Here is a 19,594-nt window from a genome sequence, read left to right as displayed (position 1 = left end):
CCATCCTGAGAGCCTGGTTGTCCTCCTCACCATTTTTCATTGCACACTGCAGCTCTCGGATCTCATCCCTATGCTGACACAACAGGCTGATCTCCTCCTCTATAATGTTCTGTGGTACTGCATGTGTCAAGTGTGAGAGAGACATGCTCAGGGCTGTGTCTGCTGCAGGCGAGGGAGGGACACTGGGGACTACATACTGTGGTACAGAGGGAGTGGAAGCTGTAGGTAGTGACAATGGAGAGGTTTTAAGTTCAGCAACAGGAGGTTTTATTTGGTCGAAGTAGTGGACAAATTGATCCAGACTGGCCTCCGAACCTTGAACCATCAGCCGTTATTATAAATATTCATGTTAAATTTGGGGGTGGACTCAATTTACAGTTGCCTCATTGTTCTGTTTTCGGACATTTTAAGTTAATTGTTGGTCTTGTGGAAAGCTGTGTGCCAAGCATTAGGATCATCCGCTTTTAGAATGAAGTCTGTCCTCAGAGTCTCTGGGGATTCTCTTAGCAATTTCTTTTTTAATTTCTTTTTTCCTGACTCACTTGTAACATTTTCAAGATATGTGATGGCAAGGTCTCTGAAACAATGCTTAGAGAATGCATCCATCTTCATCTCCATGGTGACCTCATTAAACAATGCACTCTACTCTAGAATGATGTGCATGTGCCTCTTAATAAAAATGCTTATTTAAATAATGCACCAATAGATAAATTAACTTTTTAAACAATTCACGTTTATGAATAATACAAATAAAGATATGAAATGTGTTTTCCAATTAAACAACATATTACACATAAATTAAGATACTCTCTCAATGTTCAGAATGTTCCCACCTCCTTGTTCGGTTGTTCGTCTGAATGCTTGTTTCCCTATCAAGGCCTGAACTATCCTCCAAAATTCCTCAGAAATCCTTCCTCTTTCTCCCTTTGTTGGTTTTGTGTTTGTTTATCTATGTCCTAATTATTGTTGTCCTTGTTGGGTTTATAGTCTCCCTATCCTTGTGTTGCCTGAGGATTCTGCACTGCAGATGAGTCTTGCAAGAACCAAGTCGATCTCAAAATCTTTCCAAACTATTTCCACAAAAGAAAAGTATCTTCCAATTCATCTAAATGGGCAGAACACAGCAATGCACTAAAATGACTAAACTGTTAACATATAATACACCTTTTTTACAGAAATGGCAATTTAAGGAGGAGCTATTCTTAAGTGCTGCTGCTCATGGAATTGGTTGCTAGGAGATCTATGTGTGAGACTATGTGACAAGTTCTGTTACCCCTTCTGCTGGGACACACGCTCACCACCCTCACACACACACACAGGACCAGGCTGAGAGAGGACCAGGCTGAGACGGAGACCGAGGACCAGGCTGAGACGGAGACCGAGGACCAGGCTGAGACGGAGACCGAGGACCAGGCTGAGACGGAGACCGAGGACCAGGCTGAGACAGACAGAGACCAGGCTGAGACAGACAGAGTCCAGGCTGAGACAGACAGAGACCAGGCTGAGACAGACAGAGACCAGGCTGAGACAGACAGAGACCAGGCTGAGACAGACAGAGACCAGGCTGAGACAGACAGAGGACCAGGCTGAGACAGACAGGGACCAGGCTGAGACAGACAGAGACCAGGCTGAGACAGACAGAGGACCAGGCTGAGACAGACAGAGACCAGGCTGAGACAGACAGAGACCAGGCTGAGACAGACAGGGACCAGGCTGAGACAGACAGAGACCAGGCTGAGACAGACAGAGGACCAGGCTGAGACAGACAGAGGACCAGGCTGAGACAGACAGAGGACCAGGCTGAGACAGACAGAGGACCAGGCTGAGACAGACAGAGGACCAGGCTGAGACAGACAGAGGACCAGGCTGAGACAGACAGAGGACCAGGCTGAGACAGACAGGGACCAGGCTGAGACAGACAGAGGACCAGGCTGAGACAGACAGAGGACCAGGCTGAGACAGACAGAGGACCAGGCTGAGACAAACAGGGAGCAGGCTGAGACAGAGACCAGGCTGAGACAGACAGAGGACAGGGCTGAGACAGACAGAGAGCAGGCTGACAGAGAGCACTCAGAGGGCTCCACTGTCTAGCAGCTCCTCCTGTTGTCATGGAAACAAACATTGGGTCAGCAGTCAGTAGTGTAGTGTCTAGAGCCTTCCTGTGTACACTCACAGAAATATTACACTCACAGAAATGTTACCCAATGTGTTAATCCCCTTATAGGATTAATAACGTTTATTCAATTAAATTGATTCAAATTACCCTATTGCTCTCACACTCACATTTATGTCTATAGTAAAACACAACTATACACACAATTGACAGCTGTACAGGGTATCTCTGCTGCCACAGGGAAACCCAACTGGCCACAGGGGAATGTCTCAGGAAATGTCAACAGAAGACAAACTGTACTGTATGGTATGTACTCTGACACCAGAACCAGTGTACATACTGCATGCATGCATGTGCACGGTTTATCAGACAGACTCCTCCCACGAGAGCTGCTCTTCTCTACCGAGTCACTTGTTTCTTTCACATCTCCTCACCACCGAAGTGAAAGGGATGACTCAAGCTATAGCCAGACTAATCCTGGGACAACTTTCTCGCTCTCTTCCTCTACTTTCTCTGTCTCTGTCTCTCTCTAAGATTCCCCCTTAGCTTCTGTCTCTCCCCCTTTCCTCTCTGTCCACCTTGAGTGACATGCCTGCATCTCTACCTCTCCACCCATTCCACCTATCTCCACCTCTTCAATCCTCCCCCACCTCCTAATGGTTCTGCGCTCTCTTATCTCTCTTGGAGGTACATTTACATGTATAATCATCTTCTCTTTCAAATGGGATGTAAGTACCAAGCAGGTGGTTAATGTCCTTAACGGTAAAAATGTCAAAGAAGATATTCTTACAGCATAACTCTCTACTGATGACATAACACATCCTCTTGAAAGAGGAGAAAGGAAAAGGAGAAGAGGTAGACATGTGGACAGATATAAATACAGTATATATAGAGCAGAATATTGGGAAGGAGACACAGGCTGCATCTCAATAGTCTAAAATGGCCTCCTCTCCTTGTCTCCTCTCCTCTTCATTTGTACTGAACTGACAACATTGGATGAATGGAAGTGATGTAAGATTTATGTAAATTAAGGAAAGGACACAAGGAGAGGAAGCCACTTAAGACTATTGAAATGTAGCCCTTGTCTCTGTGCTGAGTGAGAGACTGACTCACTCCTCAGGCTTCTCTGTGTGTGTGTGTGTGTGTGTGTGTGTGTGTGTGTGTGTGTGTGTGTGTGTGTGTGAAGGTTCTAGTCCCTGACTGCCAGTGATCACACGTACCAACTCTGTTTATATCACAGCTCAGCCTGGAGTACCATCCAGGGGCATACACACAAACACACACCGCCTCAGCCTCCAGTACCATCCAAGGGCATTGGAAAAATCTGCCTAGGCTCTGCTATCACACTCTCTCACATAGAGGGAGAGAGAGAGACTCCTAATATGTCTCTGTTTTCTTTTAGAGTAGAATCCCAGCTCTCTCAGAGTGAAGCAGAGCCATGATATAGACTAGTCCAGGCTGTTTATCTCCTCCCAGGAATGGAAGTCAAGTAAACCAACACCTCACTGAGTGGATCAATGATTAAATGGATTGGATAAATTGACTCGGGTGAACTGAATTGGGTGAACTGAATTTGATAAACGCCTCAGTCAGCGCAACAAATGATGTAGACAGTCAGGCTGTCTTTTCCCATCGGTGGGATTGTGGATTGGAACAATCCGACCGTCTGCCCGACGGATTGATGGGCGGGTCCTCCGTGGCTGACATCGCGCTTTGAACAGGCAGAGTTCCACCGGCAAATACTCAGCTGTCGCGCGGAGGAGCGGCGAGGGACAGTTGGTGAAGTCCAGAGACAGTCACTAGGGTTCGGTAAGACGCTACTAAAACACACCGGCTACGGACTAACTTACTAGACTAACTCGAAGTAGATATAGACTAGTTCTGACCCAGAGCCAGTAGCCTATGTATTAGGCTATTTCAGCTTATGGCCAGGACAGGAATTGGGTTGTTGGTGTAGGCCTACGCTGTATTTCTCCTCTGAAGTTTAACATTGGAAGTGGAAATAAGTGTTGAATGTCTATTTAATTTAACCAGAACCACACACATCGCATAACTATGTGATTTTGAGTCATTGATTGAATGGCATGGGTTTTTGTTTTATTAGCCTAATTGACGTCACAGCGTTGTTCTGTCACCGACTATTTCGGAACCGGTGAGCGTTTGAACTCTGACGTCACATAATAAAGACCCAAGAGGGATACCAGCGCGGGAGAGAAGAGAGGGACCGGGACATGTTCATATGATCTGCCGATTTTTCTGCTGAAAATTATCACTGGTAGGAAACGTTTCATTTCATCCTTCTTCCATTCTTGTGTGTTCTCCGCAGCGCTCACTATCCGTTTCCACCTCTTTCATTGAAGCCTGTGGAATAGGTTGTGTTGCACCTCTCCGGTTTCTGCATTCGTCAATCGATAGGTTCGATTCTCACACTGAGAGAGGCGTTGTTGTCTCTTGACATAACCTATTCTCACACTTAGAGAGGCGTTGTTGTCTTTTTACATATTTGCCGGTAATAGCCTATAATTTGCCTAACTGGCGGAACAACGACAGCAAAATTCGGTGCGGCACAGATCGGCACTATACTGGGTGACAGGTGCTGGTTCTTTGTCTCATTTTCTACGGTAGAGATTCACAGTGATGTGGGTATTTACATGAAAACCTAAATAACAACCATACATAGGCCTACAAATAGCCTACCATCTGTTGTAGTTTATTCAGCTATAAGATAGCTCGCAGGGCAGACTGTAGCCTACATTGACAGACGCATAGTGTCATATTTAGGCTAACAGCACTGCGGTTTCATGAGACTACTGATAGCATATGTGTGTGTGTAGCCGATTGAGAGGTGCCAGATGGTAGGGAGTTCCTCACATTCACTAACTTTGAGCTTTTACTACACTGCCATGGCAACACCTTACTACATTACCATAGCATAGCAACATGGCAAATTCCACAAATAATCTGTAATGGAGTAAAGACTTCTAGATTAATTAGAAGACTCACCTTTTTACTCACGTGTGTGTGCCTCACCAGAGAGCCAGTCTGTGTGGATCAGTTTTTCAGGCATAGGTATATGCCTAACCCAGTAACCTTTCTCTCCTTCTACCTCCAGAGAGCCAGGGTGTGTGTTGGGGGTCGCTGACATGGGGAAGGACTACTATAAGACGCTGGGTATCCCTAAGGGTTCTAACGAGGAGGAGATCAAGAAGGCGTATCGCCGCATGGCACTGAGGTTCCACCCAGACAAGAACACAGACGCCAACGCAGAGGATAAGTTCAAAGAGATTGCTGAGGCCTACGAAGTTCTGAGTGACCCCAAAAAGAGGGTCATCTATGACCAGCTAGGAGAGGAGGGTAAGATAGAGAGGGTGCTCACTATTCTGAGAGTGTGGTCGGTGTGATTATATAACTGTCATAAAGTCGTTTATCTTTATGTGTGTGTGTGTGAGAGAGAGAACACTGAGCAAACTCCTTTATTTATTTAGCTATCCCCCCTACCTCACCCCTCTACCTCTACACTCTGACAGTCTGACTGTGTGTTCCCTCCTGGCTGACCGGGTCTTTCACAGTGTGTTTCCATCTCTCAGATAGGCCTGAATCCATGCGGAGGCGGAGATAAGAATAGCAGTGAGGTGGTGTGTGTTTAGCTGTGGGTAGTCTTATCAGTTTCTGTAGCAGCAAGGCTCTTGCTAGACCACTGCTACCCCCCCCACCGGATCCCGTGGGAACTCTCTCACCCACGTGGGTTCTCTCTGACTGCTGCTCATGCCTCCAGGGCCTCCGCTCCTCAAATTCCCTCCTACCTGCTGTAAACGAATCTCTAAAACTCTGTAACTCACTCCTTTCTCTACGGAAGGGGAATTAGGCTGCATGTAGGATGCGTGAGTGTACTCACAGCCCTCTCTCTCTCCCTCTCTGTCAGGTCTGAAGGCAGGGGGCAGTAGTGGTCAGTCTGGGGTCCCTGGTGGGTCGTACCACTACACCTTCCATGGGGACCCCCATGCCACCTTCGCCTCCTTTTTCGGCGGCTCCAACCCCTTCGATATGTTCTTCGGACCGCACCGCAACCACCATAACCGCTCCAACGGCGTCCACTCCAAGGTCCACAACGACCATGACATGGAAACAGACTTGAATGAGGAAGACCCCTTCGCCTCTTTCACACACTTCGGCTTCCCCGGGGGGGTCAATGGCTTCCCTGGCCATGGTGGGGGCAGGAGGAGGGGGGTGCAGTCGGAGCGTTTGGGGGGGTCCAGGAGGCAGCAGGACCCCCCGGTCGTCCACGAGCTGAAGGTGTCTCTGGAGGAGATCTTCCACGGTTGCACCAAGCGGATGAAGATCACCAGGAGGAGGCTGAACCCTGATGGCAGGAGCAGCCGTACAGAGGATAAGATCCTGAACATCGTGATAAAGAGGGGATGGAAGGAGGGCACCAAGATCACCTTCCCTAAGGAGGGGGACGAGACCCCAGAGAACATTCCAGCAGACATCGCCTTTGTGCTCAAAGACAAAGGACACGCCCACTTTAGGAGGGACGGCTCCAATATCATCTACACTGGCAATATCAGTCTGAAGGAGGTAGGAGCTGTCTGTCTGTCACTGTCTTTCTGTATGTCTGTCTTTCTGTCTGTTCATGTTTCTAGCACTAGGCTGTGGGCAGTGGTGGAAGATGTGTATGTGTGTGCAGTTAAACATTGGTACTCCACATAAAAGAGACTGTTCCTCTGATGAGTACATTACCTTGTTCATCACATCCCTCCAGTCTCTGTGAAGTGAGCTGAGCCCTGGGTGGGCAGACTGAGTGCTTTGCAGAATGTCTATCTGCCACTGCAGTGTGAGTGAGCATGGAGGAATGTGTTGTCCCTGTGTGACAGGCCCACTCACACTCTGCCCTGTCCTGCCTCATATGTCTTCTTTTATGATAGCTCTTTTAATGATCACAACAGTCGTTATGGTACTCACTAAGTCATGTACTGCAAAAACACACAATAAAGCATTTATACACTTAGACAGCTCTCTTTTTCTCCCTCTCTTTCATACACGCACACACAGAGAGAGAGACACCGAGAGAGAGAGAGACACAGAGAGACAGAGAGAGAGAGACACACACAGAGAGCGAGAGAGAGACAGAGAGAGAGAGAGACACAGAGAGAGAGAGAGACACAGAGAGAGACAGAGAGAGAGAGACACAGAGAGACACACAGAGAGAGAGAGACACAGAGAGAGAGAGAGACACAGAGAGAGAGAGACACAGAGAGAGAGAGACGCAGAGAGAGAGAGCAAAAGACACAGAGAGAGAGAGAGCAAAAGACACAGAGAGAGACACAGAGAGAGAGAGAGAGAGAGCGAGAGCAAGAGAGAGAGGATTGTGGTGTGAGGGTGGTACCTTGACAGACAGTTCATTTAATTAAAGCTCTATCCCTGTGTGGTCATCAAGCTCAGCTGTGAAATGAAACACTATTTTATAGTTCCAATATAGCTGCCATTCATCTGCTGCCTATATTCATGGACTGGCTAATGACAGACCCTAAACAGGCGCTTGTTATGTACATACTGTATTAGTTTATACAAGGACCGCAGTGCTCAGATAAGCTCATTAACCAGTAGGCCTGTCTTACTGCTGTCATAAACAGTTCTATCTTAGTGTCACATACTGCCATATAAATATGTTTTAGTTATGAGATAGTTAATGCATCAAGAGTAGTGCACTATGTAGGGAATAGGGTAACATCAGGGACGGAGACCTAGGGCTCCATTCAATCCGTCCGTATTGCGGAAGTTCAGCGCTATAGCGTGATTGAAATGTAAAGGTCATTTCCGATTGAGCGTACATATGCATCGTTTACTGTGAATGCAGTCTTTGCTCACGCGGGAACAATGCCTTTACATTTCAAACGCGCTATAGCGGTGAACTTCTGCGATACGGATTGAATCGAGCCCCTAATGTATCTAGTAAAGAGAATAAAGCCAGTCCAGTCCAGTTAGTGGAATGTGCAAAGTAAAATGACATAGTTATTGTCCTCGGAAAATGCACAGATACAGTATGCTAACTTAGATCCAGTGAAGGAGAGAGACCAGAGAGAGAGGTGAGGAAGGGGAGATGTTGAAGGTAGAGAGAGTATTGGGGATTTGGGTAATCTGAATCATTATCCAAAGCAAATACAGCTTAATTTGAGCTGCCAGAGAGCTCTGCTTCCATCCAACAGGAAGGTATTATTACGGAGTTCTGGCACAATTGTTACCCTGCATTATGACCATTCTATGACCGTTCAATGACCTCTACAAGATGTCTGGAGTCTGGACCTTTATGTTATCAGAGGAGCCGGTGGCCTTAACCTGTAACTGCAGGCTTCAAGCCCTGCTGTCTTCAGCTGTTCTCTCTAAATCAGGACAGTTTGTCATTCGGTGACAGTGTGAAGAAAAGGAAGGAAGCACACATACACATAATCCATACTTAGCAGGCTAACTCTAAGAGGAATTTGCAATTCATAAGAGTGTCATGTTATTGAACTGGGACTGGAAAACTGTAGGCCTACTGCACTTAATCAGAGTTTGCACTTATCAGGAGTGGACTATATTATTCTGGTGTTCCCATGTCTGAGCTGAGGCTTACATCCTTAAACTGGCCTTATGTCAGCTGTCTGTGTGCCTCCAGTGTCATGGCAACCTGTCAAGGGGCTGGATTCAATCCATAGCGCAGAATATACTTTTTGTAGCGAGGTTGAAATGTAAAGGTAATTTTTGATTGAGGTGACATATGCAGCGTTTACCGAGAATGCAGTCGCCATGAACGCGGAAACATTGCCTTTAAATTTCAATCACACTATAACGCTGATCTTCGACGCTACTGATTAAACCCAGCCCTAGGTAGTGTTGGGCGGAGTACATTTACATTTACGTCATTTAGCAGACGCTCTTATCCAGAGCGATTTACAAATTGTACTTGGAAAATGTAATCTGTTACTGATTACAGTTACATGAAAAATAAAGTAATCAGTAACGTAATCCTTTGGATTACTCAAAATGAGTAACGCATTCTTTTGGATTACTTTGGGATAACTTTCACTTCTAACATCCAGACATTTAAAAACATTTTTTAAATGTGCATCTAATATAGCATTATTTAATTTAGTAACATTACTATTTCTAAATTGGGGACTATTGTGAAAGCATAAATATCCTACAACACATATGTTTGATGTGAGAGCATAGTCACAGGGCTCCATACTAACATTTTCAGTTGGTGCTACCAGCCCATGATATGGTCGCACCAACATTTTGTTGCTGGGTGTGCTAAATGAAAGTGGGCTAATGCTGACAAAGTTTTATAAATGTTTCCTGTTGAGATTAGATGAAGTAATCCCAAATGTAATCAGTTGTTTTTAAGAATGCAAGTATAATCCAATTATTCATTTTTGTAAGTAATCCAAGCTGATTACAGTTACTTAGTTTTTGTATTCGGATTAAGTAATCCCTGTTACATGTAATCTGTTACTACCCAACCCTGGCCCTAGGTTAGGGTTGGAGTTAATATGGTGTGCTGCCTGCTCTGGGTAGGAGTTGCAGATCTAGGATCAGTTTACTTTTACTTAATTTTAAGCTTGATCATTAGGGTGCAAAACTGACTTTAGATCAGTGGCTATAGGACACTTCATCCTACTTCTTTGGGCGCTCAGGTTTCAGGTTCTGTGTGTGTGTGTTTGTGTGTGTTTGTGTGTGCGTGTCTACGACCTCAGCTGATTCAGTCTTACTTCATTAGCTGTAGAAATGAGACCACACTCTAAAATTAGCCCCCTGTGCACTCTACAACCCCCCAACCATCAACCCTACACACACACACAAGCACACACACACCGGGGTTTCCAAGACTAGGAATCTTGTTTTAGTGTCAGAGAGGGAGTGATCCATTGTAGCTGATGATGTCATTCTGTTCCACTCTGAGCGCCAAGTCATGTTCCCTAATGTTATCCAGCTGAACCTGTGTTCTAGACTGCTGAACTGGAACAGATACTAGTGTTCTACCTCCATAGCTCCCGAAACACGTTATCACCTATTCTTAATCACTGAATTAATTAACAACTAACAAAATATGACTTTGTCATTATCGGGTGTGAATAGAACAAATATGTGCAACGCCAAGAGGAACGGATTGAGAATCACTGTTGTAATGAAGCAGTCATATAGTAAATATAGTGAAGATGTTTGTGCTATATGATACAGTAGTAAACCCTGTCATATCCCCCTCCCCCAGGCGCTGTGTGGCTGTACGGTGAACATTCCCACCCTGGATAACCGCGTCATCCCGCTAACCTGCCATGACGTCATAAAGCCGGGAACAGTAAAACGGCTGAGGGGGGAGGGCCTGCCCCTCCCGAAGAGCCCCACCCAGTGCGGCGACCTCATCGTAGAGTTCACGGTTCGCTTCCCAGACAGGATCCCTCCCCAGTCCAGAGAGATCATCAGACAACACCTGCCCCAGTCTTAGGACAACACCCCTCCCCCACAGACTCATTGCCCCCCCACCATATACACACAAACCATTTTTACCAGTTGGACCCAACCCCTCTTCCCCCATTTCAAGAAATCACTGTTTTTACCATACAACGTTACATGGACACTCATATTTTTAAGGGAAAGGTTTTTTTCTTCTGGGAATGACAGAAGTGCCAAGAGGAACTCCAGTTTTAGGATGTTTTAGTTTATTTTCTCTTTTTGCCCAAGCGCACACAAATGGACATGGCGAAGTGATACGGAAGAACGGCTCAGCGTGGCTTTGGCTTTTACCGGAACTCCTTTTCTTAACGCTCTTTTTTCTACATACTTATCAAGGGTTTTATACATCCCCCGATCCTCTTCTTCTTCTCTTCTTATGGATGAGTTGAGAGGAACACTTTATTTGAAAAAGAGAAGATTGTTCAGGATTTTACAGAGGAGTTGAAAGTTGATTCTATTATTGTACACCCAACCAGCAGCTTCAGTCTCTGCTCCCCATTTTAACATAATCATCTGTTTCTGTTTCTTATGTTTAATAAAGCATCATGTGTGAACTCTATGGGTTATCTGCTGGACACGGCTACTGCTAATACAACAGCCACTACTACCAGCTCCTCCCAGTGCAGAACCAATGACATAGATGTATAGTTTGGCAAACATGTCTTGAGATTTGGATTTGCTCGCCATAATCAGCACTCAAAGCGTAAATGAGCATGTCATTGTTGGGGAAGGTTTAGTTGTAACATGGTGGACAGTTTGCTGAACTCTGTGTATCTATGTCTCTGATCCAGACACCCTGACTGGCTGAGTCCCCCAGCAGCCCAGCAGTGTGTAATCCACTATGGACCTTGAAGCCAGTTCCACTGCTTTTTTCCCCATTGTTCCCCTCTAATCAGGGACTGATTTACACCTGGGACATCAGGTGTGAGCAGGCTCCAGACCTCGTAGGGTAAGAGTTGAATACCCCTGCACTATGGGTCATCATCGTCTAGGTCAGGGCTGAAACTTCTGGTTTTCATCCTCTCCTAATCAAGGACTGATTCAGACCTGGGACACCAGGTGAGTGCAATTAACTACCAGGTAGAAACCAAAACCAGAAGTGTTTTGGCCCTCCAGGACCGGAATTCACCTGTCCGTCATCTCTAGGTGCTTTGATCCCTGTGGTGTGTGTCTCAAAGGGAATGACTGAGTCTTTAATAACTGCCTTAAGCTCTCCCTGACTCAATGGGAGACTGGTAAGTGCCTTAACTTGGAGACACACACACACACTCAGTGTCCACAGGTTAAACGCAGAGAATATAAAGACACATTTCTATGAAACTTTAAAATAAGTTTTGTGAAACACATTCAATGTAAACCTGCCCAGATAGCCAGGACTGATCTACTGTGGATGCTGTCTTCTGACTGTGGGGAGTGTAGTGGGATTGATACTGTATGCGGTGCTTGAAGTGAAGGAGTGAAATAGATGCTGGTACTCATTTTGGGTGCCAGTACTGTTTATATTTAAGAGCTGGAACGCTGCAATTCTTTAAAGCGATTAGATATGTATATAAATATATAAGAGTGCTGCTACTCAAGCAGTAGAACATTTTAGGTGCTGGTACTCTACCAGTGTGTTCTGGCACTGACTGTATGGGGGCTGCAGTGATCTGTACTGCGCTGAGGGACCTATCAGTCTGGTACTATCATACATCACTTCAGGACTATCAATATCAAATGGAGACCCTTTTCTTGGTCCACTTTTTGCCACTTGTAATTTGTTTTCTATTGAAGGAAGGTCTACAGCAGGGCTCTCCAACCCTGTTCTTGGAGAGCTACCGTCCTGTGGGTTTTCACTCCAACCATAATTTAGCGCACCTGATTCTAATAATTAGCAGGTTGATAAGCCGAATCAGGTTAGTTACAACTGGGCTTGGAATGAAAACCTACAGGAGGGTAGCTTTCCAGGAACAGGGTTGGAAAGCCCTGGTCTACAGTATAGTGGAAATATAAGGAATTTAAGGAAACAGGGTGATACTGTTGTTGTTCCCTGCCCTGCCTATAGGTGGTGCCAAACATATTTTCATGTTCACACACAGCCAAGAGATACAGAAATCAGAGGGACTCAATCTGGATCTAATAATGATGCCTGTCAAGCAGAGCAGCCACAGGGTCTCTGGGATATGGGGGTAGGGGTGGGGCTAGAGCAGAAAGTGAGCCTTGGCCTGGTGCTGTGTGAGAATGGGTTTTCTTGCGACTGAGTGATTCTCACTGTTTCACAGCTTCTGTACTTTTGACAAAGATTCTTATGTGAGTTGAATTTTACAATGACAACCAATAAACCAAGTACTAAGCTATGTACGGTCCTGTGTGTTTATGTGAGGAGTGGAGGAGTTATTTGTACCTGAGCCCCATTCTACTGCTTTCACCTATCCATCACTCTCAGCTCTGTGGTTACTTCAAGGGCGGAAGGAAAGGGTGATTTATTCATCATTTATTGTCCAATGATCTCACAGATTAAATATCCATACATCGGAACACTGGATCAGTTGGAGTGTTCCAAGAGTGTGCAAAGTTGTCATCAAGGCAAAGGTTGGCTACTTTGAAGAATCTCAAATCTCAAATATATTTTCATTTGTTTAACACTTTTTGGGTTACTACACGTTTCCATAAATGTTATTTCATAGTTTTGATGTCTTCACTATTATTCTACAATGTAGAAAATAGTAAAAATAAAGAAAAACCCTTGAATGAGTAGGTGTGTCCAAACGTTTGACTGGTACTGTATGTACGAGGATTCAGTAGATCTGTCTCTAGATGTGGGGTCAGTAGATCTGTCTCTAGATGTGGGTCAGTAGATCTGTCTCTAGATGTGGGGTCAGTAGATCTGTCTCTAGATGTGGGGTCAGTAGATCTGTCTCCAGATCAGGTCAGTAAGGATCGTTGAAGGGGAAATGAGGGTGGTCTGCGTCCCTCCACTCTCCGTCCCTCTGTGAAAAGAACACACACAGTTCCATTCGGTACAACCACAAAACCCCATGGCTCAACTGAAGCTCAGCTGAATTGGCTGCATCTCAGTAGTCTCATATACAGTGGGGAAAAAAAGTATTTAGTCAGCCACCAATTGTGCAAGTTCTCCCACTTAAAAAGATGAGAGAGGCCTGTAATTTTCATCATAGGTACACGTCAACTATGACAGACAAAATGAGAAAAAAAAATCCAGAAAATCACATTGTAGGATTTTTTATGAATTTATTTGCAAATTATGGTGGAAAATAAGTATTTGGTCAATAACAAAAGTTTCTCAATACTTTGTTATATACACTTTGTTGGCAATGACACAGGTCAAACGTTTTCTGTAAGTCTTCACAAGGTTTTCACACACTGTTGCTGGTATTTTGGCCCATTCCTCCATGCAGATCTCCTCTAGAGCAGTGATGTTTTGGGGCTGTCGCTGGGCAACACGGACTTTCAACTCCCTCCAAAGATTTTCTTTGGGGTTGAGATCTGGAGACTGGCTAGGCCACTCCAGGACCTTGAAATGCTTCTTACGAGGCCACTCCTTCGTTGCCCGGGCGGTGTGTTTGGGATCATTGTCATGCTGAAAGACCCAGCCACTTTTCATCTTCAATGCCCTTGCTGATGGAAGGAGGTTTTCACTCAAAATCTCATGATACATGGCCCCATTCATTCTTTCCTTTACACGGATCAGTCGTCCTGGTCCCTTTGCAGAAAAACAGCCCCAAAGCATGATGTTTCCACTCCCATGCTTCACAGTAGGTATGGTGTTCTTTGGATGCAACTCAGCATTCTTTGTCCTCCAAACACGACGAGTTGAGTTTTTACCAAAAAGTCATCTGACCATATCACATTCTCCCAATCCTCTTCTGGATCATCCAAATGCACTCTAGCAAACTTCAGACGGGCCTGGACATGTACTGGCTTAAGCAGGGGGACACGTCTGGCACTGCATGATTTGAGTCCCTGGCGGCGTAGTGTGTTACTGATGGTAGGCTTTGTTACTTTGGTCCCAGCTCTCTGCAGGTCATTCACTAGGTCCCCCCGTGTGTTTCTGGGATTTTTGCTCACCGTTCTTGTGATCATTTTGACCCCACGGGGTGAGATCTTGCGTGGAGCCCCAGATCGAGGGAGATTATCAGTGGTCTTGTATGTCTTCCATTTCCTAATAATTGCTCCCACAGTTGATTTCTTCAAACCAAGCTGCTTACCTATTGCAGATTCAGTCTTCCCAGCCTGGTGCAGGTCTACAATTTTGTTTCTGGTGTCCTTTGACAGCTCTTTGGTCTTGGCCATAGTGGAGTTTGGAGTGTGACTGTTTGAGGTTGTGGACAGGTGTCTTTTATACTGATAACAAGTTCAAACAGGTGCCATTAATACAGGTAACGAGTGGAGGACAGAGGAGCCTCTTAAAGAAGAAGTTACAGGTCTGTGAGAGCCAGAAATCTTGCTTGGTTGTAGGTGACCAAATACTTATTTTCCACCATAATTTGCAAATAAATTCATTAAAAATCCTACAATGTGATTTTCTGGAAAAATAATTCTCAATTTGTCTGTCATAGTTGACGTGTACCTATGATGAAAATTACAGGCCTCTCTCATCTTTTTAAGTGGGAGAACTTGCACAATTGGTGGCTGACTAAATACTTTTTTTCCCCACTGTATCATCCTCATCTGCTCTTCTTCACCTGTCTAAGAAGGAGGCTGTATATAAGACTATTGACCTGCACCCTGAGGTCTCATCTGAGACAATCAGAATTTACCTCCACAGCCGGGACGATGTACCTCTCGTTTCTGTTGAACGACTCGATCTGCTTCAGGTCTTCATCCGAAAGGAGAAGTCAAACACCTGTCAATCAGACAAACAAACGCCCATTCAAGAAAACAATCACAGCAGCTACACAGAATTATAGCCTGTAGTTTCCTAGACTCAGCCAGCTCCATCTCTCGCGAAAAGTCACATTTGGGGGAAGAGGTGAGTAGTTTCCAAACTGGTTTCCACTAGATGGCGCTGTCCCCCTGACCTGCAGGTTCTGCTGGATCCTGGAGGGAGTGACGCTCTTGGGGATGCAGACCACCCCTCTCTGTACCTGCCACCTGGAGACATAGAGAGACACAGACACATGAGCATTGTCTATTACACTACAGCTAGTTAGTTACACTGAAGTGTTTGAGTGTTACGTGAGTATGACCTGAGCAGGGGTCTTTCTGTGGTGGTTGGCGATAGCCCCCAGTCCAGGGTCCTGCAGCAGGCAGGGTTCGTCAGGCGAGTCCCTGGGCTGGTCAGCACTACCCAGGGGACTGTAGGCCGTCACACCTACATCTACCGCCCTGGAATACACACACACACACAAACACCTACCTGCAGTGACTCAGCAGCTCGGCCTGGGACACTCCACCTACAAAGACACAGAGTTACACCAACACACAGTCAGACATGATTACACAAACATACTGTACACACACACAAACAGTCCCATACCTGGTTGACCACAGTGTTTGGCGAGGGTGTTGACATCATCTGTTTGTCTGCCGTTGAAGTTGGACAGACCGATGGCTCGGACCAGCCCCTTATCAACCAGGTTCTCCATGGCAACCCAGGTTTCCCAGTAGTGTATGTTGTCGTAACACACACTCCCATCGGCCCGCTTGGGCATCAGCTCTGTCCCACGCCTGGAGAACACACAGGCAGCTCAGAGGACCAACCTGTGTGGGAAGGGTTTCTAGTACAAGTGTGTTTGTTGAGGTGAGGAAAGTCAAATTCGAGGTGTGATTAGGTGTATTGCTCACTGGAAGGCCATGGGCCAGTGCATGAGGTAGAGGTCCAGGTAGTCCAGTCCCAGGTGTATTAGACTCTTCCTACAGGCTGTCTCTACATAGTCACGGTGATGCTGGGTGTTCCACAGCTTAGAGGTCAGAAACACATCCTCATGACGCAGGGCCTGGGGGACACCACAGGGGATCAACACGCGCATGTAATACGTGACACACATACACTATATACACAAAAGTATGTGGACACCCCTTCAAATTAGTGGATTCGGCTATTTCAGCCACACCGTTGCTGACAGGTGTATAAAATCGAGCACACCGCCATGCAATCTCCATAGACAAACATTGGCAGTAGAATGGCCTTACTGAAGAGCTCAGTGACTTTCAATGTGGCACCGTCAAATTTCTGCTCTGCTAGAGTTGCCCCAGTCAACTGTAAGTGATGTTATTATGAAGTGGAAACGTCTAGGAGCAACAACGGCTCAGCCGCAAATTGGTAGGCCACACAAGCTCACAGAATGGGACCGCTGAGTGCTGAAGCACGTAAAAATCGTCTGTCCTCGGTTGGAACACTCACTACAGAGTTCCAAACTGCCTCTGGAAGCAACGTCTGCACAAGAACTGTTCGTTGGGAGCTTCATGAAGTGGGTTTCCATGGCCGAGCAGCCGCACACAAGCCTAAGATCACCATGCGCAATGCCAAGCGTCGGCTGGAGTGGTGTAAAGCTCGCCGCCATTGGACTCTGGAGCAGTGGAAACGCGTTCTCTGCAGTGATGAATCACGCTTCACCATCTGGCAGTCCGACGGACGAATCTGGGTTTGGCGGATGCCAGGAGAAAGCTACCTGCCCCAATGCATATTGCTAACTGTAAAGTTTGGTGGAGAAGGAATAAAGTTCTGGAACTGTTTTTCATGGTTCAGGCTAGGCCCCTTAGTTCCAGCAAACAATGACATTCTAGACGATTCTGTGCTTCCAACTTAGTGGCAACAGTTTGGGGAAGGCTCTTTCCTGTTTCAGCGTGACAATGCCCCTGTGCACAAAGCGAGGTCAATACAGAAACTTGACTGGCCTGCATACAGCCCTGACCTCAACCCCATCTAACACCTTTGAGATGAATTGGAACGCCGACTGCGAGCCAGGCCTAATCGCCCAACATCAGTGCCCGACCTCACTAATGCTCTTGTGGCTGAATGGAAGCAAGTCCCCGCAGCAATGTTCCAACATCTAGTGGAAAGCCTTCCCAGAAGAGTGGAGGCTGTTATAGCAGCAAAGGGGGGACCAACTCCATATGAATGCCCATGATTTTGGAATGAGATGTTCGACGAGCAGGTGTCCACATACTTTTGGTGATGTTGTGTACATGCACAGCTTTTCAAAAGAGTTTTCCTAATGCTCTTCGATCAAACTTCTACTTTTCCTTTACCTGATTATTGTGTTTGTGTCAGAATGGTCCCGGAATGGTCCCGGAAGCGTAGAACAGCCCTGGAAACGTAGTGTGTGTGTGGTTCACTTTTCCTGGTCCCAGCCTCAGAGCCAGTGCCACACCCACCTCCTGCTCGTTACTGTAGCTGCAGCACAATCAATGTGTTTGTAGCCACAGTCTAGAGCCGCCAGCACCTCCTGCTTCACCTACAGAGAGACGCAGATAATCAAACCATACACACAGGTTAAGGTTTTTGAATAAGCATTAAAGGACAATCTCAATTTCTTATGCCAATGGCATATTATAGGTGTCCAGACACTTTTTTTTGCAATTTCACTAGATTTTTTTTCTTCAGTTGCGAGCATGCACATGCTTTCTCATTTCTTTCGCATATATCTGTCTGAGACAGGGATATGATACCCCATAGTACAGTTAAAACAGCCAAATCCTCCCTTTTCTCTGTCTCTCTTTCAAACACTCTCTCTGAACCCATCATAATATAAGTATATGAACTTATCTTCTATAGCTAAATAGTTGATCCAACTATGACAGCAGTCACAGGCTGGCTTGATGAGCGCACATTACTAAGTAACATCATAGTATTATAATCCTGTACTACAGTATGTCACGTGATATAGAATTGTATTAAAGTACAATGCCCAAAATAGGTTGAGTGGTCTGAGGTCATGAAGTCAGAATCCCCCCTACCCCCTGCCGCTACTTGTTTCAGCTTCAATTGAGTTTGTTCCAGTAGATTGCTACCCTTTCAACATTGCGCTGAACCGCATTGTGAGCAAATAGTGATGAAAGAATTAAAGACACCATAGTGCAGCTCAGTCACAAACATCCTGGCGCCTTTCCACCTGTGGAAAGAGTAAAGGTTCTCTGTAATGTGAGAAGTTATGTCCGTGTATAACATGCTAGAGTAAGGAACAGTAAGGAGTGATAGTTCTTATCAGATGTCTGTCAGCCAGAGTGTGTGATGCTCAGGAGTCACGCTGGTTTTAGACAAAGTTCAAAGTCTGGCTGGATCTGTTGATCTGTAACCCAAACTGTTGGAAAACATGCAAAACGGACTTTACGCATCTACAGAGGAACAACGGGGCCCGAAACAGCCCACATGCAAATAACCCATTTACACTTGTAGACAGAAGAACGCACTCATAGTCTCATTAAATACACTTGAATATAGACAGTCAACATCAATTTCATGTGGTCAAAGTTTAAATGGTGTTTTTTATTTGCACCCTGGGATGGTCTGTTCAGGTAAGTGTGACACAGTGTGGTCAGATAAGGGATTGCAGACATTGAAACAATGGCCACCATTTTGGATATACATGTTAACGACAGCTCGTGCATTCAACTCCTGTCCATTGTAATTTACAGGTATTTAACGCTACGAGGCCATTGGAAGCCAGGGATGAGTAGGTGGCCATGGTGGTACGGTGACCAGGTTTGGAAGGACACTAGGGTTGACACTCCTACTCAACAAGCCAAACTATCATGGTCCAAACACACCAAGACAGTCGTGAAGAGGGCAGACATATTTTCCCCCTCAGGAGACTGAAAAGATTTGGCATGGGTCCCCAGAAAGTTCTACAGCTGCACCATCGAAAGCATCCTGACCAGTTGCATCACCGCCTGTTATGGCAACTGCTCGGCATCCGACCGTAAGGCGCTGCAGAGAGTAGTGCGTACAGCCCAGTACATCACTGGGGCCAAGCTTCCTGCCATCCAGGACCTCTATACTAGGCGGTGTCAGAGGAAGGCCCAAAAAAATTGTCAAAAGACTCC

At 45.9% G+C, this 19,594-nt stretch overlaps 2 protein-coding genes across 3 annotated transcripts; one reads left to right on the top strand and one right to left on the bottom strand.

The window, feature by feature from the left end:
* Positions 1 to 3,854: 3,854 nt before the first annotated feature.
* On the top strand, positions 3,855 to 12,942 carry dnajb5 (DnaJ heat shock protein family (Hsp40) member B5). Of its 2 annotated transcripts, XM_084177186.1 has the most exons (5): positions 3,855 to 3,922; positions 4,218 to 4,388; positions 5,226 to 5,467; positions 6,036 to 6,691; positions 10,365 to 12,942. In XM_084177186.1, exons 3-5 carry the CDS (start codon positions 5,257 to 5,259, stop codon positions 10,596 to 10,598), a joined length of 1,101 nt encoding a protein of 366 aa, XP_084033312.1. In that variant the 5' UTR covers positions 3,855 to 3,922; positions 4,218 to 4,388; positions 5,226 to 5,256; the 3' UTR covers positions 10,599 to 12,942. The 2 variants fall into 2 exon arrangements, with proteins under 2 accessions (XP_084033312.1, XP_084033313.1); XM_084177187.1 differs by lacking the exon at positions 4,218 to 4,388 and having other exon boundaries at positions 3,863 to 3,922.
* A 558-nt stretch (positions 12,943 to 13,500) lies between these two features.
* akr1a1a (aldo-keto reductase family 1, member A1a (aldehyde reductase)) lies at positions 13,501 to 19,236 on the bottom strand (the record flags this gene model as incomplete). The annotated part of the gene is given in 11 exon segments (XM_084176373.1): positions 13,501 to 13,575; positions 15,367 to 15,440; positions 15,443 to 15,452; positions 15,628 to 15,700; positions 15,785 to 15,934; positions 15,966 to 16,002; positions 16,059 to 16,276; positions 16,394 to 16,545; positions 17,888 to 17,946; positions 17,949 to 18,006; positions 19,201 to 19,236. Coding segments are annotated over 11 exon segments (927 nt in total). The 3' UTR covers positions 13,501 to 13,515.
* Between the last annotated feature and the right edge of the window lie 358 nt (positions 19,237 to 19,594).

The sequence above is a fragment of the Coregonus lavaretus genome (genome assembly GCF_964263955.1).
Source record: "Coregonus lavaretus genome assembly, chromosome: 14".
NCBI lineage: Eukaryota > Metazoa > Chordata > Actinopteri > Salmoniformes > Salmonidae > Coregonus > Coregonus lavaretus.
The sequence above is the reverse complement of the archived record's forward strand: the minus strand, read 5'-3'. Positions and strand labels throughout refer to the sequence as shown.